This window comes from Dromaius novaehollandiae, chromosome 12 (genome assembly GCF_036370855.1).
Source record: "Dromaius novaehollandiae isolate bDroNov1 chromosome 12, bDroNov1.hap1, whole genome shotgun sequence".
In the NCBI taxonomy this organism is placed as follows: domain Eukaryota; kingdom Metazoa; phylum Chordata; class Aves; order Casuariiformes; family Dromaiidae; genus Dromaius; species Dromaius novaehollandiae.
Window position 1 is genome coordinate 24,245,736 of NC_088109.1, and position 24,470 is coordinate 24,270,205.

Genomic DNA, 24,470 nt, shown 5'->3' on the forward strand with positions numbered 1-24,470 from the left:
CTCTGTTGGATACTTTGGGTGTTTTTTGATTTCTAGGTGTGGCAGTGGGTGATCCTGCCGCTCTGGTGCCTGCATTTCAAAGGAGCCATATTGCACTTTGCAACCAATGAAGCTTAAAAATAAAGCGGCCCAGTAAACATAATTCCATTTTAAAAAAACAGTTTTAATAGTGTGATGTCTAGAGGTTAGCAAGAGGCATGCTCCTTGCAGATGTTTTAACAGCTGCTGTCTTGGAGAGAGCAAGGAAAACGCTAAATGTGATGAACGCGCTGGGTTTGTAGACTGGGTTTAAACAAGAAAACCTTGCAGCAAAGATATCTGTGGACTCTGGGCACAAAACTTGTAACTCTGTTTGCAGGAGTTTTGGGATCACCGCATCGCTGGCCTAATGCTGGCTTCACCAAGGAAGAATCTGACGTGCAGTCCTGAATGTGGCCTGTCATCTTTACCTCTTTCCCCACTGTAGAGCCAGCAATCGCCGCATGCTGATGGGAGCAAATTGTCCGTGAGGTATTGTTTATATTCTTTTTCACTGACTGAAATGAATACTGTTTGATTTGAGTATAATGACTGTAGGGAGGCCGTTAGGCAGCTCTGCTGTGACTTGTTTCGTAGCCCTGAGGGGACAGTTGTTCTTGAGTAAAGGTAAAGTTACCCCATCACACGCCTAGGTGACATACATGTACACGAGGCAATATTAGTCTGCCAGTAAGGGCAAGTAGGCTGGACCAGATGCTTAGATGGCAAAGCTAAGACACCTGTGCTACTCTACACCGGTTTAGCAATTTAGTTAGTTAATAGAATAAGTATAACATATATCTTTTATGGGGAGATAACAAAAATACTTGTAGAAAATAAAAACAGTGATGACTTTCAAAAGATTTATTTTTCATTAGCAGGTACACTTAAAATGTGATCTTTAAAAACGCTTTAAAATTTTTAATATCTTTATGCTGTAAGAACATTGAGCTTTTTTGCCCATAGCTCCAGACCTTTTCCAAAGGCTGACGGGGACATTGTGCCTCTTCTGCAGAGAGCGTAACTGAGACACAGAGCAGTAAAGTGAATTTACTGCTGCTGCACAGCCAGTAGATTTCAGGTATCTCAGTGCTCAGTCTTGATGCTTGGCTCAGTGTTTCATTGATTTCTGGGTCTGTAAGTCAGCAGTACTTACAAACGCCTTGCTTGGCTTGTAATTCTAAACCCTGAATGAAAAGAATAAAAGAGTGGTTGACAAGCTCATGGAAATAGGAAACCTGCCTTTTGAAAGCGTACCGGTTGTGTGAAAAGCGGAGGTGCCGGGCGAGTGCTTGCAGGCGCAGAACTCTGGCTGTGGAGGTAGGATGCAGAAGTCGGGGCAACAAAACCGAATAATTAACTGCTGGTTGTACTTTTCTTCATATTATATTTCACTGGATACACTTTTCTTAAACGCAGGGTAGCACAGCAGTTTCCAAACGTACACACCTTTACTTATCCCTAATAATATGTCACCTAACAGTCCCGCTGATGGCTTAGAAAGATACCAAGAACTGACTTTCGCTGAGTGAACTGGTCATCTCTGAAGCACTAAGAACCTGAAATGTCCTTGCTGATAATATGAACATCTGAGGGGGTTTTCACGTTACCATTCACTCACTGCAATTGTTTGTGTTGTTTTCTTTTGATGCACGATGCTTATTGATGACACTGAAATTCAAAAGCTTATTTTTCACTCACGAGAATTTAATCAGAAACCCAACTGTCTGTCTAAGCAAACACTCCTAGAGTGTCTTAGGTGTCTGATTTTGTGCCTACTTCTACTAGTAAGTACAGAGCATTTGCACACTTTCAAATTGCCCAGCATACAGCTCAAATGCAAAATAAAGAATCTCTGCATTAATCTCTGCAGTACCTTTCCATTCATTAGAAGTAAAGTATATTTAGAAATCTTATTTATTAGAATGGTTGAAGGCATGACATCAATGAAATACATTACAATAAATGAACTCTGTTCTAGTTTCAGTTTTAGGATTTTACTAATGAAATTCTGATTTTAGACTGTTAAATCTGGGCACCTCAAATCCATTAAGATCAAATGCAGGAGAGACATTTGAGGTACAAACATTATTACATTAATGAGCTACATTAATTTTGATGGAGCCATGCTATTTTACCCAGATGAGAAGTGGCTCATTTATTATAATTATTTCTAGTCTGTAGCACCTGGGAACTCCATTTTGCTAGGCACTTTCCAAACAATTGATTTTCAGGTCAAATTCTTCTTTTTATTCTTTGTTAATGTGTTTAACCCCACCACTGGACAGCTCAGATAGGAGGTTTTTTGGAAAGTAGAAGAGACTGCAAGAACAGAACAGCTTTGTGGTCAGCAGTGTGCTGCACAATCAAGTGCTTTCAAGAAGCAGGTTTATTCGATAACTTGCTTGCTAGATTGCACAATGTAAGTACGCAGATCGCAAACCGAAACCAACCCCAGCTCAAACTCAGTTCATTTAAGGTGGAACAACAGCTAAGCAACCCAGGTTACAGCAGTGGGCTTGGATTTTCAAAATTGTCTGAAGGCAGTTGAAATTAAATACGAAGTAGTAGCCCAGCTTTTTTTATCTTGGAAAGCCCTGTAAAAGAGCACCAAGAGTTCCTTGGCAAATTTCTGTAATCACTATACAATGATGTTTCCTAGGTGCAGCTGAGGAATCTTACCAGCATGTGCCATTTTTCTTTTTGCTGAAGTGTTAATCCCTCATGCCAGGAACCATGAATGATCCATTCCTGTCACTTTGCAGATGCTGCCTGCTGCTGTCAAAGGCAAGAGCCTGCAAAGAAGTCGTGGACTGAAAATGAGCCAGCTGAGGGTCTGCCCTCCTTCTCCCCATCCTCAGGCAGGTGAGCACTCAGGTTGGCAGAAAGTCAGTCTTTCAGAGCCTATAAACTCGCACAAATGAGGAGGTGAATAAAGAGCAAGGACTCCTCTGCATCCCTCCCACGCTCGCACCCCCGGAGCTGCTCAGCCACGCAGAACGTGACACATCTGCGTGGCCGATGGCTCATTTATTGTCCAGCGCTGACGGTATGCTCAGGGCCGGCCACGCAAAGCCGCAAGGTCAGGGAGCTCTTACCCTCAGCCACGGAGAGGTCTGCGCTCTGCTGGGTGTTCGCTTGCCAGCGGCATGTGAGTGGGAGACTCCTGTCAGTTTTCTGCAGGGTTTCATAGCTATTTCCCAGAATACTTTTCAATTCCCACACTGTGAATTTACTGTAAGTTTAAATCTGGCACCCTAAGAAACTTGCAGTACACAAAACTATTGCAGAACCCCAGGCCATCTGGAAAACCCGACATGCACAACAGATATTTCAGTGGTTTTGCCTATGGCAGCAATGTACAAAAATAACAAGACATTAATTGCATGTCAACTGCATAAACAAACTAACTTTGTCTCAAACAGCCTATAAAAACCAGAGCTCTTCAGGGTTTATGGACGTCTTGCGATTGAGACACCCCTTTCCCACCCCAAAAACCTGGCACTGTGTTTAATTAAAAAGCAAAATGTAAGTACCTTCACATGGTGCAAGGCAATGGAGATGTTTAACTTCTGGGTAAATAATATGCTGCCAGGTCCCACATGGACTCTTTCTTACCATCCAAGCTTTTCCACATAATGGAACTGGATGGCTGCAGTTTCATAGCTTAGAACAGGGAGGAAATTCTCTTTTCACTTGATGTTGCTTAAAGTTTGCCTACAGACTTGCTGCAATTTGTAACAGAGCTATTCGGGGATAGGGCTCCTGCTCATCAAAAACCTGCCTGAGCAGAGCGATGACTGACGGTGATAACTGAGGTGGGCTGGGAATTTGTCAGATTGGGGTTTTTTTCTCCCACCTCATAGGCTGGGGGAGGTTTTGGATTAAGAAAGTGATGAGTGAGGAAGCAATAGCCAGAGCCCCTATGGAGCTTGCGCAAGTGCAAGTCTTGTGTGAGGCAGCTCTGGAGCTGCTCAGACGACAGAAACGGGAGGTGATCCCAGCCAGCCCTCCGGCAGCATCATTTCCGTGCCCCTGGCCCTTGGGCTTTTCCAGGACGCTGGTTCTCACTAACTGACAACTAACTTTTCCTATCGCAAAACTAAGTTTGAAGCCTTTGCAAATGTTCTTGTAAAGGGAACTGGAGGTTTTTTTCAGTTCTAAAAATAACATTTGAAAGGGGAATGATGAAGGATGGCAGAGCACATATCACAGGCTACATAACAGCGTTATCACAGAGCCTTTTTTATATCACATTATGGGAAAGGATGCAAAAGACAGTTGGAGGGACATTGCATAACAACCTCAAAACAGCAAAATCTTCAAAGAAACTGTCCTTTCCCTGGACACTTGTGGCATATCACTAGTGTCTCTGGTCCATGATTTTTATCCATTTGAAAGCTCCTTAGCCTTATTCACAGCTCTCACACAGCACAAACAAATGCTCCCTTTATAAATGAACAAAAATAAAATTATGGAAGCACAGCAAAGTGGTCGTGCTCTGTTAAAGTCATGCTGAAGATTTTTTGTATTTTCACGAAGGTTATTCAGTTTATCTCTGAGTTCACACTGTTGCTTGACGAAGTGTATCGGTGAAGGCACAGTGTGGATTCCAGGTCTCATCATCAGTTTACCGCAGCAGTGCAGCACTGAGTATGACAGCACTGGGATGGCATACAGCTTATTCTAGTCTTTTCCTAATATTTGACACACCCTGGTCACTGTCAGGCTGTGTGCTTTAGTGCCACACAAAGGGCTACACAAAATCCCAATTTGCATTTTACATGCAAGAGGTATGTAAAACAAAAAAGTCCAAAAAACTAAGCTGCCAAGCAGAAAAAAAGCGATTAGCTCTTTTCCAGAAAAGACTTTTTTCATATGAGAACCATACCACTTGTAGAACATACTATATCCTCCTCAAACTGTGACTTTTTGTGTTTCGTAGCTTATCGTTTTGCAAGGCACCTGGTGGAAGCAGTTCCTTCGTCGCCCTTTGGAAATGCCGCGGGTGACCCAGCGTGACGTATCCTCCGCGGCGCTGCGCTCTCCGCCTGGCGAACGGGCGGACGCTTCAGAACACGCAGTCCTCCAGGGCGCTGGAGTAGAAGTCCTCAGCAAAACTTCCCAGCTCCGTCTCCGTTTCGCTGGTGCAGGTACGGGCTCTCTGGAAAGCAAAGACTGCTTTTAGCTAGCAAGCTGGGAGGTAACCAGGGATTATCAACTAAGCTCTGCTAATTAAAAAGAGAGAATAGTCACAACATCTGTTAAAACCTGTGTGTTGAACATTTGTTATGAAACAAATGCTTCAAAGTCCTCAGTTATAACTTACTTTGCAAAATTGATGTACTGAAAGAGGTATTCACTATTCATCAGCCAAGAAGTTTGGTAAGATAAGAGCCAAGAAACAATTTTTAATTTAACAAAAGAGCTGGACTTTCACGAGGGGTTTCATGTTCCTGTTGAAATTCTCACAGAGGCTGGTCATTGCTTTGCCACTGAGGCCAGCAGCCTTGCAGTGCCATCAATAAACATCGCAAAGCCAGGCAAAGCGAGTGAGTGTGGGAGTGGTGGCCTCTTCTGAACAGGGACTGTAAAAGCAGAGTTATTTTCCTGCTGTCAGCTCAGGTCTGTTGTCCAGCGTCATACCAAAGTCATGTATTGGCGAAATCTCTATCCGATTATTTTTTGTTCTGCCTCTTTAGCGCGGCAGAGTGAAAGTGTCTGGGGAAGGTGGCACAGCACGCAGTCACTGACTAGGGCTGCGGCTGGGAGGCAGACGAGCTGGTCGCCGATCTGGCCTCTGCCGTTGGCCCCAGCGCTGCTGGTGCGCTGCCCAGGCCACGGTCCTGGCTGCCTGGCTGTCACTGAGGACGTGTCTCTCCATGGCCGTGGCAGCCAGGACATGAGCTGGGCTTCTCTCTGGAGAGCACAAGCTGAGGAGCAGAAGCACCAGGTGGAGGTGGCAGCGCGTTTCGAGGCAGGGCTGAATAAGCAGCAGTGAAGCCAGACCCTGAGCCCTCGATACTAAGTGAGGTTGCACGGGCAGCACAGGCACACGGAGGTTTGCAGAAACCGTCTCCTTGGTGATGATACAGGAACGCAGAAAGCAGTAGTTTAACTGTTGGGAAAACGAGTATGAAAGGTCAGCAGGGAGATAGAGAACTGCTCATCTGGGGTTGAGCAAAGCTGCCGCACAGTCGCGTTGCCACCCTTGCAGGGTGCTTTCCTCAGCTGACCCGGATGTTTATGCTAAAAATTTAGGAACTGAATGCTCACAAAGAATAACTGCCCTAAGTTTCCCTCGTCTTGGTGATCTCAGCAGAGATACTAGGGCCATGTCTTCACCACTGCCTGCAGAGGTGCCACCTCCCACTGACCCAGGGTGGCCACGGGAGCGTGGTGTTAGGTGGCCACGTTATCTCCAGTCACTGTGTTGCTTCAGGCACGGCTGGTGTGGGTGGCTCTGTGCTGTGTCCTGCTGGGAGAGTAAAATGGCCCAGGAATGGTCTCATCAGAAAAATGCAGCCGTCCTTCAGGGCTGAGGACAGGAGGGGAGTTTCCCCACTGTTGTTCTGGGGTAACCAGAAAGCTCTCAGGGTTTCCAGTTTAGTACCATCTACCTGCACTGAGTTCACTCTAAATAAAAAGATGACTAAATATAATGCAGTGCTGCTTTTGATAATATAAAACAGCCTTTGTAAGCTCGTGTTCTCTAAATATTGCTTAGCTGCAGGGTTAATATTTGCCATTTCTCATATTCTTATTTGTGATACCCTAAGTCATGTCATTTTACACCCATGATTTTAATTGAAACAAACTGAAACATTATACCATAATCTTTTAAGCCTGTTTCCTTGACCAGGCCATGGAATAACAACAATACAAAAATAATCAAACCTCAATTCTGAGGGGACAAATTAGAATCAAGTTATTGAGCAGCATTTCCCGTGAGCAGACAATGAAGAGTTTTATCTTATCTGTAAGGCAAATGTATTTATCAGGAAGCAACAGCAAACATAATAAGGCTTAAAACCAGCTTAACAGTAGGACCAGAACATTTCTCATTGTTAGGCTGCACAAAGTAAATCGGCTCTCCAGGAGTCGAAGTCCAGCCGCTGCCAAGGCAGGACTATCCGTCTGGCTGCGCTCTGTGGAGGGAGCAATTGCAGCAGGCTGCCTACAAAGGCAGAGCTGCAGATACGGCACCACGTGACCGAAACGTATTGCACATTAGAGAAGCTCTAGACAAGAGCTCTTAATCCTTCCCCCAGCCCAATACACTGGAGAAAACCTTTCCCATTTTGGGTTGTCTTCATTTGTTTTTAACCCTCCCCCAAAAGCTTAATCTGCCAACAAGACCAAATGATCAGCTGCTGTAGCCTGGGATTTGTAGAGCCTGTAGGTCCCTTGGGCCAGAGAAGGTGATCACAAAGCCAGTTGAGGAGTTAGCCGCAGCAATCACAATTGCGTGAACAGCCTCACAAATAGTTAAATTCAATGGCTAATTGTATTTCATGCTCATAGTTATGGTTATGCATCATGGTGTTGCATTAATTGCACCCATAAATTACCTATTTGGCAAGTTTTGCATAAGACACATTTGAAAATGTAGCCTATATTTAATATTAAGAAGAGAAATTCAAAGTCATAATGCTTTAACAGTACAAATTATATGCTCGACTAGTAGCCTTCTAGGAAAGTGGCAGCACACAAACACAAGTGTTCTTTCAATTCAAAAAGAAAAAAGAGTGACTAAAATGCTTTTTTTACCTCATAGTCATTTGGGAAGGGATCTTTAAATTTGTTTCTGGGTGTTGGAATTGGTGGAAGCAGTTTACTCCATACGTGGCTTCTGTGAAAAACAGTAATGGAGGAATATGAAAGAATTGTTCTCTCTAATCGAAGAAGTTTACAAAAAAACAGCACATGCTTATTCCCAGTGGCTGCACTGCCATGAACTTTACTTGAAATTTGGGAGGTTTGGCCTCCATCTCCTCACTCCTGGGAGGCACTGGAGGAGAGCTAGCCCTTCCAGGGGGAGAGTTTACTATTTCTGCGTGAATCAAAAGATTTTATTTAAGTCATGTCTTCTGCCCTTGGCCCCTCTTGCTCCAATGCTACTCAGTAATTAGCACCTGGAGGCTGATGGCAGCAGCAGGTTCAAAGGGGATTAGATGAAGTAGTGGATAACGGTCCACGCGTGGATACTCTAAGGACTAGGCAGGTGCCTTTGCTAATAGGACGCTCTGGATCCTGGGGGTGTGAGGATCACAGGTGGAGCTAGGCTGGCGTGCTCGCCTTAAGCACACTCCTGTTGTCCTGTTGCCGAGTTGTTGGCTAGATGGTCTGATCCACTGGGGCTTCGCTGAGGTTTTTAACTGCTAATAGTAGGTCCATCTTCGAAAGGAATTAATTGCCCCGCTCCATCTTTGAGCACTGTCTTCTTCCCAAGGGCTGCATTGTCACATGCCTTCTTTGGGCATTCGAGACATGCTGCCTGTGGCTCAGATTATGGTTTCTGGACATCATCTGCCCGTGTCTCCTGACAGGAGAGCAACTGCAAATAATTACGTGCCAAGGGAAGCAGGAGGAAGCAAGGAATGGGACAAGAGATGGCTGACAGTAAACTGTTCCCCTTAGCAGTGTAACAACTCATCCCACTAATGTACTTCGAAATACTGCTTCACTGACCAAACCTCTTTAGTCTGGCTCAAGCATTTATGCGTATGTATTTTTGTGATAGTAAGTGCTGCAAAGCAAAGCGCCTTTGTCTACCAAAACTACTACTTTTCTTTGATGTATCCCAGAGTACAGAACTCACATGTCAATCACTAAAATGAATTCACTAAGACTTCTAATTTACCTCTGGATAGCATGAAGTCCAAATGGGGCCAGATTTTAATGGGAACTTTGCCCAAGTGAAGACTGTAGGATGTAGCCCAGAATTAGTATGCAGAGCCTGTTTCTGGGAGCTGGCTTGACTTCCAGGAAGCAAAATACATAGAAGCAGAGGACTGGCTAAGGTGTAGAGACCGAGCTGGCACCCTTCCTTTGTCCTTCATCCTGGCTTCAAGGTCAGATCTGCTCCTATGCCTGGTTTATTTTGTGTCAGTTCTCCTGGTTGATATCTGGTTAGTTGAATGCTTACATTATTATGACAATTCTTCTTTCAAAAGCTTTTTGATTTCTGTCAAGTTTTCTTTTATCCTGTTATTCCTCCTCGCCAGGGAGTCTAAAATAAATTCCTGCTACTAACTTATTCCTTTTCATAGCTTTCATATTGAGATACAAAAATTCTTCATCTCTCTCCCATGCCCTCTCCCCAAAAGAGTTTCTTCAGAGTATTTTCTGACTACAAGTTAGGAGCTAAACCTTCCTGGCCGAGCTGCTATTGCCTTAAAGGATACATCGCTGCTTAACCATAATTATTCGGTGAAGTGAAGCTATCTACCGCTCCTCACTAAATAGATATGACCTAGCAAACTGTGGGACATCATCTCATTGCTGCCTGGGGAACAGGTTTTGTGACTGAGGTGTGCAGCAAGGAATGGGAATGTGGGGAGAAAATGCAGGCTGCAAAGCGGTGTTTTTAGGGGACAGCTACATCTCTGCTGTTGAAAAGCTGAAAGTTGTCTAACCAGCACTGGCCGCACAGGAGAGGTTGGACTGCACAGTCACACCTGGTAGGGCAGGTCACTCATGTGGCGCTGTGTAGCTCAGGAATGGGACAGGAATGAATGGAAATAATAACACTCTGCCTGCTGGCATCATTTCAGCTCTTCTCAGGTTTCCTGCTAACAGTTAAGTCTTTTGCATCATATTAACAGGTGACGGTACCCACATAGCATGCCGTATTCAAGTAGCAACATTGCAAGCTCTGTTGTAGATACTCAGCCTTCATGGCTGAATATACTGTACTCAATCCTGTTTAACCAAGCCTCACCATAGGAAGGCACTGGAGGCTACATGATCCAGCCTATACCTTCACTACTCATGGAAAGGTTATTAACCTAACTGAGACAGACTCTGGGTTCAACTTCAAGCTCCAACAAGGCCGGCTAAGGTCGGAATATAGGTAGCTCTCTTTAAAACATGGGAAGGTTTTGTGTGGAGAAAGCGAATGAATGATGAAGAGTCTGCTTTAATTATGCAAGTTTGTGACATGACAAAGGATCATCTTCCTTTCTTAAACTAGGTTTACATTGGAACTTGACATTAGATTAGATTAGATCTAATTGCAGTAAATTAACTATGCTCAACTGAAACAGGATCACTTAACTACAGTGGTGATTGAAAAGGCCCTTGATATCAAGGTGTTTAGCAAGCCTGGCCTTTCTTTGGGAATAAAAGGCACTGGTTCACCCCCCCACTCCTTAACAGGGACCCTGAATCTTCCTGTTGTGCTTGAAGAACCAGGTTACCCTCCGCCTCCTGGGCTCATCGAGAGGAGAAACAAGCAATTTAGCTTTGCCCAAGCTGGTTCCAAAGTGTCAGTGGCACGTGGCTTTTGAAGGCCTGAGGGCAGATGGTAGCACCTTAGTTAAAAGGTTGAGTGACTGTCACTGTTACGTGCCATGGGGACACCTGCCTGCGGTGAGCTGAATGGCATCAGTAGGAGCCAGCATGGAGAAAGGGTGGTAGCAGGAGCTGGAGAGGCTCTCTGAGCATTTTGGATAGCTGTGGAAGAACCTTTGTGAAATGCTCAAAGAAACAAAGGCAGGGATGCATTCTGCTCTTACGTTAGCTCTGAGCATGGTTGTGATTTATGCTATTGCTGTATAATACGATCAGTAAGAGCTGCTTTGGTTTCATTTTGTTTGGAGTTGGTGCGTTCCTCATTGTGCTGTTTATTATTAAAAGATTTTGATCAAGTCATACCAAAATTATTTACTGGATCAGCAAAAAGCAAAAGTAGCATGTCACTTCTGGAATAGAAATATTTCAGAAGGGGTGCACGAACACCCACTGAAAATGAGGCAGAAGCAAGCTAAAGAGCACGCTTGGATTCCTGGTGGTTGTTTGCCCCATCGCCTGCAAGATTTTGTTGAGAGATGTTGGTGGGGTTGGTTACAATGGTTGTCTCAGAATGGGCCTGTTTTTTTGGCAGGACACTGCAAAGTTGGAGTTAAGCGATTTAATATTTTGTCATAAAATATGTTCCAAAATGTCTGCTTGTCTCTACACTGCCTAGACCATGGCCCTTTCCATTAGCGCTGATTGGACCCTCGGGCTTTGGAGAGGCTCCAGGGGACCCTCACAGCTTAACTCAGTGGATCTGGGCCTCAAGCTGTTGTGCTGTGTCTTTCCTTCTGAAATTTGGCACTGTTTTTCTGTGGTCTGTGGCATTAAAAGGTCAAAGAGAAGTAAGTTAAGGGACAAGTTCTTATTTTTCCTCTTCTAATCTCTAAGACAAGACTGATAATATGTTTATTTTCAGAATATTTTAGAATGCCTCTTCAGTGTCTTGCCTCCCCTGAGATTCCCTGTGACATTTTCCAGATGACTTTCCCACAGTGGCTGTTTGGTGACCCTGCTGGTGGACTGTGCGGGATACAGAAGAGAGAGGAGTATCTGCTGGTGGCTGGGATGGCCATGCTGTTATCAGGGTATGAAGGGCTGCCAAATGTATTTTCAAGTAACTGTCCTGATTTCAATTAAGTGGAGAGCAGCTGGGAGCAAGTTACTAACTATATCCTCCTGCGGGCTAACCCTCCAGGAGAAAATGTTATTCCAAGGCACAGCCTAAGGAGGTACAGAAGATGCTCATTCAGAAAGACAGGGGGTATACTAGGAAAACATTCAATTGTGGTTGTTATCAAGGCAGTATCCCCATCTGCTAGTGCAAGTAAGCAAAGGGAAAAGACTATCCAAACAGTCCCAGAGGGCTACTTTGCCTTGTAGTACTTTTCCAAAACAGTGGTCTTTATCCCTGATGCCTGCAATCACCAAAAAGTACACAGAAAAATTTATAGAACTCCTTGGTATAATGAAATTCTTTGTAATGCCTTCAAATCATATCACATTTGAAATGATTCTGTGGCTTGGATCACATGATACACTTCACGAATTCTCAACAGCAGTAAAAACTGAGAGTCTTAATGAAACTGTGATCCAGGGAAGCTATTCTATTTTTCTTATTTTTCATATCTGCAGCTACAGTAAATGTGCAGGCCAAGCACTGCATTTGATCTTTTTACACTTCCCACCTCCTCCCAACGTGGGGTGGCAGATGAGAGAAAGGGAAGATCAAGAAAAGAGGGTGGCAAGGATACTGAGCAGGGAAGAGTGGAGTGAAAATAGCAAGTTCATGAAATTCAATAAAGCAGAGAGATAAAATTTTAATCACTTTGGCAAAGATGGTATGTAACGAGCCTTCTGGGTGCTAGGGAATTTTATACCAGCCAGGCAGAGAGAAACTCCTGGAAGCAACCAATGTACCATCAAGCAGTTGAACCTGAAAAAGCTAGCTTAAATTTCCCTAATATAATAAAGTTTCTAAAATGTATTAGTACAGCTTCTTCGAGCTAGTCTGTGGGTAGAACTCTTCCCCTATATCTTTTTCTCCTCCTTTATCTGTTTCAGGCTCTTTGCAGGGGGTAATTGTGTAATAACCAAGTACTTGCTGAATCTTACGGACAGTAAGTGACCACTCATCTACTAGTTGGACACCAGTGCACACACAGAATCAAAGAAACTTTTGATGGTTTCTCAGATGTTTGTTTTGGTGTTCCAGGTCATTTGTGGATTTTTATCCATATAATTATGGATTCTGTGGCAAAAATGACATACAGTTCTTCATTGTATGGATTGTGGGAGTATTACTGGTGCCCTTGTGCTATCAGAGTTCCTTTGCTTTGACTCAGCAAGGAAGCTCTTCTAGGAGGCCTCTGACAGTGTCTTGCAGATTTTTGTATTCTAGGACACTTCTGTGGATGGGCTTGGGGACACAAATGTCCAAAACAAGCAGTCAAGTCTGAGATCTTTGAAGAACTCCACAGGAAAACATGGAGCCTCATGACTGCTGCTGCCAATATGTGAATTCACTGCTAACTGGTACTGGAAGGTGATGTTTGGCTGCCCCAAACAGAGAGGAGGCTGCTGGTCAAGATAACACTGGAACAGTGGAGGACCTACAGATATAAGGACAGGTCGATCCATAAAGGAATCAGTGATTTAAGGAAGAGTGGTTTGAGGACTTCCACTAATCCATCAAGGCTGCTTAGTTAGGCACAAGTTAGTATGAGGCACAAAGTGAATAAACTCTCTGTAGAGTTAATCTTGTTCCAAAGAGGATTGCTTATTGAGACCTGCTATGCTAACTAAATTGACTTAAGAACAGGTTATCATAGATAATAGACACTTTACGGAGAATTAATTACAGTTATTCTAATACAACATGACTGCAGACAAGACCTTTATTTAATAAATGAAATGTAGTATGGAAAGGAAAACAGCTAAAGACACATCAGAATGGCCAATAATTTAAAAAGCTTTAAATAAATTAATAAAAAATTAGCAGATGCAAGGACAGCACTTACCTTACTGGGAGCTGTGTTGATTGTGGACCTGATAATTGATGCTTGCTATATGTTTCAGGGAAGAAGCTTGTAATTATATCATTGATTCTTTAATTCATCACTTATGACCTGACTAGTCACTGCTACAGAAATCCAAAGCATATCTGGGTTTCTTTACGGAACATTTTGGGAAGCTTGCCTACATGATACCTGTTTTCACTACCTGGCATCCGTAAAGTCTGTAGTGATTAAAAGTAAGCTGCAACAAATAGTTAAAAAACTCTTAACAAACAGTAGTCAAATGCATTTGCTGCTGTTAAGGGGTAAAGAGGAGCAGCAAACACAAAGGCCCTGGATTTTTACCTCCACAGAGCATATACCACACTCCCTGACATCACCTGAAATTCAGACTACATGCACAGGGGGCCCAAGATAGAGTGTAGATGTGCAGGCTGAAGAAGACAAGACTGAGAATGTATTGGCCTGTACACTTTAGCCATGAAAGATTATCTCAGCAGCTTTCACCGGGGTTAAAGATGGAATCCTCCTGTGATAATCATTGACCCAACTAGATCCATTTAACTGAGAAAAGGAGATAAGGACAAATAGCTTTTTGACAAGTTCACCTCACTCGGTATATGGTTTTGTTGTTTAAAATTAAACTGAATAACCTTCTTACCCCACCAGTTTTGTTGAATGTTATTACTGATAATTAATGAGGCTGATTATCACATATTCAGGACTTTTGTTTTGTATAATTATGCTTGAATACCAAACTCGGTGCCCTCTCTGAAAATTAAGCAATGCTTTTCATGTCACCCCACATCTGTTCAGTACCTAGTATTTAGTTAGACTGTAATTAGAAAGAAGATGTTGATACTTACATTTTGCGTATTATTGCAACAAGCAAGGCTATGGAGCATGAGGACACGCAAAGCACAGCAAGAATCCAGGCTACAGAATCCTCCTGTTTGTTTCCTCCTGAATTTCAAGAAAAAAGAAATTAGATATATTTTTAGTGTAGATCATTTCAAACACACTTTTAGAAAAGATTTCATCAGCTGGTTTCTATGATTATATTCAAACAATCACAATTTAACAAGCAAATTGTGAACGTTTCATATCTAGAATTAGAAAATAAACTTACAGCTTCAAGAATTGTTTCCATGGCACTGACTTTCTGCTTTCATTAATAGATTTATTTCATTTTAATATGAAGGAGAAAGCAAGCTCAGAAGTGAGAGGAGCCAGGCCTGTGAGCAGCGCTAGGATATGATCAGGTATGTTAACATCCTGAGATACGCAGTTCCATGCAACACACACGTGTGGTACTCAGCAAAGACACTGCTTATTATCTCAGGCACAAACAGTTTGTTTTCCATTAAACCATTCTTCATTTCTGTTAATCCTTTATAGCCAGAAAGTGATTTGTCTGGCTTAATAAACTTGCCTGTAAAATAGACATTAAAACCACCAAGAGGTTGGTTGCTAATATTCCCTCAGAAAGAATTCCTCTAGTGCCTCTGCCTGCAAGCAGAAGCATATTTTTATCAAGGACAGCGCTTCCATTTTTAAAAGGCATGCTTAGTGACCACAAACATTATTTTGTGCCACATTATGCCACATAACGAAAACATTTACATTGAACTGCATTTTCAAAAGGTTGCTGAGTCTGTGTGTGCTTATGATAACTACATGTCCTATATTTCAAGATGTCAGCACAGCCATTACTAGGTAATTGAAAGGACATAAATTGGGCAGCAGCAGGAGTGTCGGGTTTATTGGTGCTGCAGACAAAACTATATTCAATTTCGGTCAGATTTGTTTCTGTGAAATGAGGAGCTGAGCCTGCTATCTCCACTGATGGCTGTAGTTGCACTGCAGTCACTAAGATCAATGTGCATGCCATGAGCAAATGATTGCATGAATCAGCTCTGGGCCTTTGTGCCATTGCAACAGTGATACACAGTTAACCTTTCAATTACAAATGGGTTTAGATGGTTAATACTGTTTTCAGGATTATCATTTTTCTTACAAGAAAAGAAGATTTAGAATGTAACTGTCAACCCTGCCAAGGTATGTGCACAGTAAGTCTGGAGGATCATTGGGCCAGGGTGTGGAGAACACTTTAAGTCCCATAAATCAATTTTAAGCTTTCCAGCATGAAGGCTAGTCTATGTTTCCAGAGCAAAAATGGAAGAGTCTTAAGTCTGTTCCATCTTTTATTGGTTAGCAGTGGCCCCCAAAAAGGCACGATCAGGCAACATTAAGTCTCACAATACCAGAGATAGAGATGTGGGACAAAAAGCAGTTAGAGGCTCTGCTATTGCTATGTGGATTTGTCCAGTAAGCTCCTCCTTGGCCTTCTCCCCAGGACGTGCCGGGAGTTACCAGCCCAGCACAGTGCACTGTTGGGAATAAGCACATGCAAATGCATAAAGAGAGATTTCCATATAATACACTAAACACCTGAGACAGGCAGAGAGAGGGAAGAGAGGAACTTGCTCAGAGTCACCGAGCAAGTTAACAGCAAAGATAATCAGACGGGCGGAAGTACATACTGAAATCCAGCAACTTACACAGTAACCTATACTGTGTCAGTGAACTGTAACAAGCCTTGAAAAATATCTCTTCATAAGTAGGAAAAAATTAAGATTTGTAAAACTTGTCCTTGGATATTTTTGACATTTTAGTAAATTCTCATGGAAGACTATCCTCCTTTTTATTTTTATCATCAAAATGAGTTTTCCATATTTGCCGTTTGCTGTGCATTAGTAGTGGAGTCTGTAAAGAAGATGTTTCCAGGTTCTTCAGCCACTGTCACGCTCCACAACAAAGAGAGCTCCAAAAGTGCTTCCTCTGACATAAAGGTTTCCTCAACTGCTTCAGCTTTGCTGAGAAAGCAGAATCAGGACAACATAAATGTACTGTGAAGAACTTCTCAGCCCCAGACTTGGTTTATGAATTTTCTAAACTGTGAACCATGGCAGCAGCTATTCACACATACCTACTTTTTCACATATTTGATTTCTGTCAGTGTCTTGCATAGTTAATGGGCATGGCCAGTCTACTTGGGCCCAGCAATGATTTTTTACCTAGCTTTGTTTGACTGTAATGCTTCTAAACAACTTACTAGAGAAAGGTAGCATCAAGGTGTATTTTTATAATGCCTATTTTGGCAGTATGTGGCTACATTTCACAGGCTTTACTCACCACAGCCCAAAGAAAGGAATCAGAATTGTGCTTCAGTTTTTAATGAAGTTAGAGGATTGCTGCTACAGGATGGACAGTCTAGTCCAGTATTTTTACTCTGGATAAGGGCTCAGAAGAAGTCTAGTGGTCTTAAGCCTGGACTCATCAGAATATTTCCCAGGTAAGTGCATGAGGCTAATAAACTGGCCCGGTACACTTGATGAGCTGTACTTGGTCAGCCCCTCAGGTAAGTTGTTGGCCTGCTGAGCCTCCCTTCCTGAGACCTAGCCTGTGCCATGAAACTGGCTGCGAGGGTTGAGGGGATGGATTAGGGCTAACGAGGCAAAATACAGGCAGATTTAATCACTTTCACTAGCAAACAGATAGTTATAAGAGAGAAAAGTAGAGTAAACTGGAGAGAGTAATGGACTTCTTTTTTTTTCTAGTGAAAACCAGGAAGTGAAGAAACTCAAAAGATAAGAGCAAGGGAGGATGTATAAGAACAAACAGTTGATAACGTGCCGTGATAAGAAAACTGTTATTTCCAGAAAAACATGTTCAGCAAGCAGGAAATACAGAATGAAGTGAGGCGAATCATCATGTTCCAAAGATGCTAAACCATCTTGTGTTTTTCCAAATTTAAGAGTTCATATAGTTTCAGTAAAGTAATACTTGACGTGACCATTCATATTAACTTCCAGCATGAACGTCACCGTGTTTGCCAGGGAAATACATGCAAAAACTAAAGAAATAATACAGGTAAAAAGGTGTGTTGATTTCCTCAGATACGATCTCAAGCCGAGCTATGCCAGCTCTTGAGTCCTGTCAGAATTTACAGGGTAAAAGAAATTGCTTCAGGCTAGGAACCAAGCAGAGCATCCTGCAATAACCAGAGGTACTTTCAAAATGCCTGGGGAGGTGGCATCCCTCTCTCTGCATTATGATGGAACTAATGCTCCAAAATACTGAATATCAGAGGAAATAGGAATTTCTCCACTAAGACTAATCAGTCCTTTGGAAGGACTTGCTTTCCTTGGTTTATAGTTCAATTAATGCTTTCTAGCCAGTTCTAAAGCTTGAATGCCTCAGTACTCATTTTCTGGGTCTTTCTTAGTAGTGTTACAGCCATAGTGATGTTTACAATAGCACATAGAAATATTTACTTTTCTTGTCTGTGTTCATTGATAATTCTGTTCTTTGAAAATATTTTTATTCTCACTGATTTTAAAAGAACCTGAACTTAGGACTGAAGGTAATTTAAAGCAGTCTCTGAAAACATAAGCATGTAAAAACAAAACACTGTCTAAAGAAGTACTGTATATGTCCAAAAGTTTGTTTGGGTGCTGTTTTGTTTGTTTGTTTGTAATGGAAGGGAGACTCAGCTATCCTTGGCAATAACAAGTCAGTTTCCTTCCTCAAATATGTATTTTCCTGGCCTCTCTTGAAATTACTTGATGTTGTACATGCTCAGGATCAGGCAGTATTTACTTTCCAGCAATGTATTAATATTTGTTACAAGACAGAGGCATATCGTGCTTACCAACATAAAGAATTTCACTCCAGTCACTCCAAAATCCTCTTTCACAACATATGTAATGATTAGCTCGTATCTGTATGGAATATCGGCCGGTAACATCAATTCTTAATCTGAAGTCATTTGATGATACTTTCAATATCTGTTAAAAAAACCCAATATTGTTCTGTTACAGATTGCTTAAGACTAAGAAATTCAGAAAACAAACTTTAATCATGTTTATTGCAGAGGTTTTTTTTTTAAACACCCCTACTAGATTAATAGTGAACATCAGGCCTTGTTTTATAAGTAAGATCTTTATTTTTGTAGGTATAATTTCTTTACTAGTACAACCATGTTTCAGGGCAAAGTTTTTGAAAGATGTCTCATTTTTAGATGCCTCCTTAAGACACTTAATACTGGATTTTCAGAATTGTCTATTATTTCCAGGCTTATACTGCTCCTATTTTGAACTCAGGTGCATAAAACTGAATAACTCCAATTCTTGTCCTTCTGTTTTCGTAGCTCGCTTGGGGGTAGTTTGTTACAGACATAAAAGATGTCCAGAAAAAGAGGAAGATTTTGAAAATTGATGAGACTTTGTCTTTGCTGAACCCTAATGGGACGGAAGTTTCACTGAAGTCCGTAGCTTCAAAAAGGCAGCAATAGCAGGTTTGATTTTAAAGCATTTTAAATTGTGATGTGTCCATGAATCTGAAGACTTTTTCATCAGATTGCAGCTTCTAGCTATATAGATAGGACAGTCAACTCAGAGACAGGATCACGATGTAAAACCTAGGCATAAGAGAAGTAATTACCTGCTTGCTACCTGACTTCAAGTTGCAGAGGCAAAATTCGTATTCAAAACATTCTTCAGGGAAAGAAGAAATTGGCTTCTCCCACTTGGCCAAGAGATCATTTTGCTCTAAGAATACAGTGACATTTCTGGGAACGTTCACTTTTTCTACAAAATGAAAGCAGTACCAGTAAGTTATTTACTGAACAAAGTTTAAATACTAATAATTGGAGCAATTTATAACTTGATATTGTGTCCTAGTAGGGCCTATAATGCTTCAATTTACTTGACATTTGGGGCAGAAAAGATAAGGGTTTAGGAGGAATAACTATATCAGGGAAAATAAATAAGGGAAAACAGTTTTAAAAATCCACTTAAAAGGTTTGGAAAACTAGATTACAGAGGGGGAATAATGTATTTTTTTAATTCTTTTTTACAAAAGCATGAAATTAATGATAGACCCAGCCAGAAAATCTTCTTTTCAGGAAAGATGGATGTAACCAGGAAAGTTACTGAAAACTGGAATAAATTCAAAAAAAATGGTTCAACAGTTAGGGGATGTTTTCAAAGAAGAAAGTATGTCAAATGTTTTATTCCATTAAGCAAGAAAAAAGGGAAATGCTATCTGCTTTCAAAAAGCAAAAGGTATAGAACTAATGAAGGAAAGGAAATTATTTGGGTAGATGAAATGTGATAGGCAGTCATGGCTGCATACTCCCTTTTATTTTACAGTCTAATGCCTTTTTTTTAAAGGGCATTGTTGGCCTGAACATCATCTGTCTTTTTTTCTTTTAAAGAAAGGCCTTATACTGTATAATAAAAGGTAGTAAAAACTGTACCTGAAGGTATATTGAATAAATATAGAAAAGGCATACTGGAAATAATGCTTTGGCTATGAAACAGATTAAATAGGTGTTTTCTAGCTCTTCTTATTTTTGTCATTCTCATTCTCACATTCTCATTGTCATTTTGTCAGTTAGTTAAACTATCAACTTTTGTCTTACCAGCTTTTCCAGTTTCATTAAGACATCCATGTGAAACCAGCACTTGCTTTCACCTGCACCAAGAACCATTCAATCCACTAATACTATTTAACAAATCTTTTGACACTCCTGCTTGACAGTTGAAATTTAGTGCAGAAAGAAGTTCTTTTTAGTTTCCCTACAACCATTTCACTAAGAGGAAGAAAGTTATACTGACACTTTTTATGATTTTTTAAAAATGTATTTTTACTCACCAATGGCATTTTGGTTAAATAACTGCTGAAAAGGTTTAATTGCAGCATACTTGCTAGACCCATTAATGTGTATTACAATGAGATTGTCAACCTCTTCAGGATCAATATGTGTCCTTGAAAATCTGCACTCAATATTCCTGTTCCACTTGCCTTTGATATAATCTTGACATTCTTCAGTGTAGGTCTTATACCTAAATTAAAATATCTGTGAGACATGATGCTTTTCAAGAAATTCATTGCTAACTAAAATAGGAGGAGACACTAACCTGTAAAACAGAAAGTACTCTGTATCTTCTGGTGCCCTTTTACCAGGAAACCAAGCGCAATGGAGAGAAACAGTACTATAAATGGTGATGTAAGTAACACAGGACAAATTAGTGACTGATGTCTCTGCAGCACCTATAGAGCCAAGGAATTATAAAATAGGGGGGGAAAAATCTTCTTATAAATGTCATAAGAAATTCATGTTTCTAAAACACTTGATTATAGTCCTTGGTCCATTATTATCTATGTCTATTCTATCTAATCTTCTTCCATATCAGATGGTGCTATGAATTATAGGATTGATGAAGATTCCCAAGCAGTGTAAGTAATGCTGTTCCACACAGCACCATTACATATGAAATATACATCTCGTGATTACAGGCAACATTATATTTTAATATCCTAGAGTGTATGAAGTAGGTTACCTTGGCCTTAGCAGGGGACTTTCAGAAAACCTTGTAAGAGTTATCCGTGTCATGCATCTCCAGATTATGTTCCCAACTCCAAAGGCCAAAAAAAGGCCCTAGACTAATTCATTTTGTAAGATCAATATTGCAGATAGAAGGGGAAATGCCCTATTTTTTAAAGCATTAAACTTCTCACCTATTCATGTCTAGTCCACAGACTACAACTGAACACAAAGTTCAGCCCTGCCTTGCATTCCAACTTACCGAGTGGAGGCTTCAGCTCACCCATCACCCAGTCGCTTTTCATCTGAAGGTCATTAAAGAGAAGTAACGTCCGAACGCGTGCCAGGAAACCATTGTGAAGTACAGCTGTTCGGAAAGTGTGAGTCTTCTTTGTATCATACTTGAAATTAAAAAAAAAAAAAATCAAATAAGATTAAGAGCTCTGCAAAGACTACTAAGGATGGGCTTTAAGCTAAATGTCTCATTGTACGGTTACTTGAAACCCTGTGAAACCTTGAAGGCTCTGCACACCACCTACTATGAATCTAATTTGCTCAAGTGATGCACAGCCATCCTGTGCTTCCAAAGAGGGAGTCCCGCAGACAGTGATTCTGAGCAAAATCTTGAATTAAGTGCTGTAAGCAGCCCATGAGAGCACACCAGCTGTCTCCACTGTCTGCATAAGTAGCAGAGGCAAACCAGCCAGGTAGCTTAGCTGGTTATATTACGTGTCTAAAGTTAGACAGCACAAATGATTTGCACAAGAAGTGCTTAGGGTTTGTTAGTTAAGACAGCATGATGCTTATCTTATGAAAAATTTATGAAAAATCTATAGTGTATAATTGTGATGAAACATGGTGCAACATTTTACTAATATCCTGGCATTAATCTGAATTAAATGCACTGACTTGATCAGGGAGCAATATCTCTTAATACCAGTATCCAACTTCCCCTCCAAGATGAATGCTACAGAGCCTGACAATTCCTGGGGCTAACCCCTGTTCCAGCAGAGCTGTACCCATAAACATAGGTGAAGGTGAATCTTTCCAGTGCTTAACATATTTGCTTATGATAAAAAAGAATAAATAATTTGACTATGCCAGTGTTGTAAAAGACATATCACACCTACTGCCCCCTTTTTTGGTGCCGTATATTTAAGTCAGCAGAAATTTAGCCTTCCTAGAATATTGGCTTTATTCTAGACTTACCTCTTCGGACACAGGAGTTATGATTTCCACATCATATCTAATAGTGTAGTTTTTTTGTTCTTGGTTAGGATTTGGTTTCCAGTGTAAAAATACTTCTGCTAATGCAGAGACCGTAAGGGTGAAATTAACAGGTGGGAAAACCTGAACTGAAAGAGAGAAAGTAAAAACACTGATAATATACTAACTTCAACTTGAAAATCACAATGAGGTGTTACATTTGGTTTGTTAAAAAAAAAAATAGGTTCAGGTCTTTCAACTCAATCCTCGTAGTCACTGATATCACTGGGCATTTGTATTGATAAGGGGCTGATGAACTGATCAGTTATATGATCAATTTGCATCCAGAGGCCCTTGCAGAAGACCATGATATGGGAGCTTTCTAAGAGGAGGCTGACAGCCACTAGATCTCATATGTGAGAGAAACAAAAGTATGATGAACAGAGGAATTAAGCACGTAGAAGGATGGGAATGATAACTTAAAATGACAGGGTAAGAGGGATTCCTGGAGCCCATATGGAAATGAAGAAGTTATCATGCTGGGGAAAAAATGTTAGCATATAAATAGCAAGGCAATGAAATAATCAATACTCCCTTTCATTTCAAAAGTTCCTTAGAGCCCTTCCTCCCTTATTTGCCATCTCTCAGGCAGTTACGGGAAGTCAGTCCCCACTTCTTTCTCCCATAATTTCAACCTTAAATGCCCACTTGCTCAATTTTCAAGTACCTTACATTAGGAAAACTGCCTCATGAACAGTCAGAGAACCCTGACATAAACCACCTTGAACTCCTTTCTGTGAAATGTTCATTGCTGAGATGCTCACAAGAAAATGTCAAGATTAAAGTTCTTGATAAACCAGGATTACAGCAAACTATGCTTTGTGTCTTTGTGTTTCTGCAACTAACTGTAGTTTTATTCCTGGAACTTAATTTACAAGCTTGCTGGAACAATAACTTTGCTCTGGCTAGATCTATGTTATTAAATAAATTGGGTGAGGTACCATTTTCTGGCCCAGAGGGCAAGCGGCACAGCACAGCTTGCATCTACACACCTCAGGTTTCCTCCGCAAGGTGCCGTGTCCGAACTGCCTTCTGGAAACAGTCCTCAGGCATCCGCTGCGAGAAATCTAACTGATACAGGGTAAAACTAGCCCAGGAGATGTGTTAACACAGTGTGGTCATTTGTGGTCCTATGTTCATTTTATGGCTCTCTCTTATTTTTGTGTAGAATAGCCCATTTGACTAGCACATAGAGGGGTCTTAGTCACCCGCTAAAGCAACACATTGGTTGGAAAGAAGATGCCTTACCTCCTTCAGCTTGAAATATGTTTGGCTGAACCATGTTCATTATCCAAAGGAGGATCAGGAAAACTCCCATCATGTTGGCCATAATCTTTAGCTAGTGAAGGAGAAAGGCCATTTATCAGCATATATGCCATGTCATCATTTTAACCAAGTCAGAGGACACAGGCTGACAGCTAAAAATGAGTACAAGCCCAAGCATAAGCACACAGATGATGGAGCATAGTACAGGTATATCAAAGCAATGAAACTGCCACTCTGCAGAGCACAGACTCTTCTCCTTCCCTTGTAGCAAAATACATGTTATCATAGCTAAACTTAATATGAGTACCACTGACCACATTTCATTTTGCTCCCTTTGCTTTTGGCAAACCCACTTGAAAAAGCTACTGTTTTCAATGTCTCATGTTCAGAGCAGCAGCTGTGGACTTACAGCATCTCTTCAGGGAAAGAAGCCAGTGAGGTTCAGGTATATTTGCTTTCAGTAGAACCCCGTTTGCTCCAAGAAGAGAAGTATTCATATTTTCAGCTGCCCTATAAAATGGCTACTTGCCGGAATTTACTTTCCAGTTTCAATTTCAATAAAGCTTGCTAAGGAAGCAGTCTCGGTGCTTACCTCAAGGGTAATTCTCCAGTGTTAATTATAGGGTGTAAGAGAGACTAATTTGTTTGTTTCTAATTTAAATAAGTGACTATTTTTAATGCTTTATAACAGCATGTTCTTATGCTTCCTACAGATTGTTTCATGAAGTACTTGGGATAAAAATGTGTTATCATTCATGTATAACCTAACAGAAACCACATGGATATACTGAACAGCAGCTTTCCAAAAGTTCTTACAAAAGAAAAATACACCCTCCCAGTCCAATCACACTACTTCCCTAGGGCATCTACAGCAATTGCTTGTATGGAAAAATAGTATTTTCAGTTGGTAATGAGTAGAGAAAACATCTTTAGCCCATCAGTTCTCCCTGAACCTCCAATAAATAACCCAAGGTCTGGAAACAATTCAGTTG

General features: G+C 41.2%; 1 protein-coding gene and 1 long non-coding RNA gene across 2 annotated transcripts in view; one reads left to right on the plus strand and one right to left on the minus strand.

Annotated features, from left to right (window-relative positions):
* Window positions 1–364: 364 nt before the first annotated feature.
* The window catches only part of LOC112989596 (uncharacterized), a 29,000-nt gene continuing 4,894 nt past the window's right edge, over window positions 365–24,470 (plus strand). The window contains exons 1-7 of the long non-coding RNA XR_010391303.1: window positions 365–510; window positions 2,784–2,883; window positions 4,964–5,171; window positions 11,518–11,624; window positions 12,601–14,815; window positions 17,174–17,494; window positions 18,766–21,326. This is a non-coding gene — a long non-coding RNA (uncharacterized LOC112989596). The remainder of the gene's footprint in view (window positions 511–2,783; window positions 2,884–4,963; window positions 5,172–11,517; window positions 11,625–12,600; window positions 14,816–17,173; window positions 17,495–18,765; window positions 21,327–24,470) is intronic.
* IL5RA (interleukin 5 receptor subunit alpha) lies at window positions 5,090–23,547 on the minus strand. The gene is made up of 10 exons (XM_026110853.2): window positions 23,461–23,547; window positions 22,156–22,301; window positions 21,209–21,347; window positions 20,540–20,672; window positions 20,274–20,464; window positions 19,059–19,204; window positions 18,268–18,403; window positions 14,420–14,516; window positions 7,789–7,870; window positions 5,090–5,182 (listed from the first exon to the last, which is right to left on the minus strand). Exons 1-10 carry the CDS (start codon window positions 23,540–23,542, stop codon window positions 5,090–5,092), a joined length of 1,245 nt encoding a protein of 414 aa, XP_025966638.2. The 5' UTR covers window positions 23,543–23,547.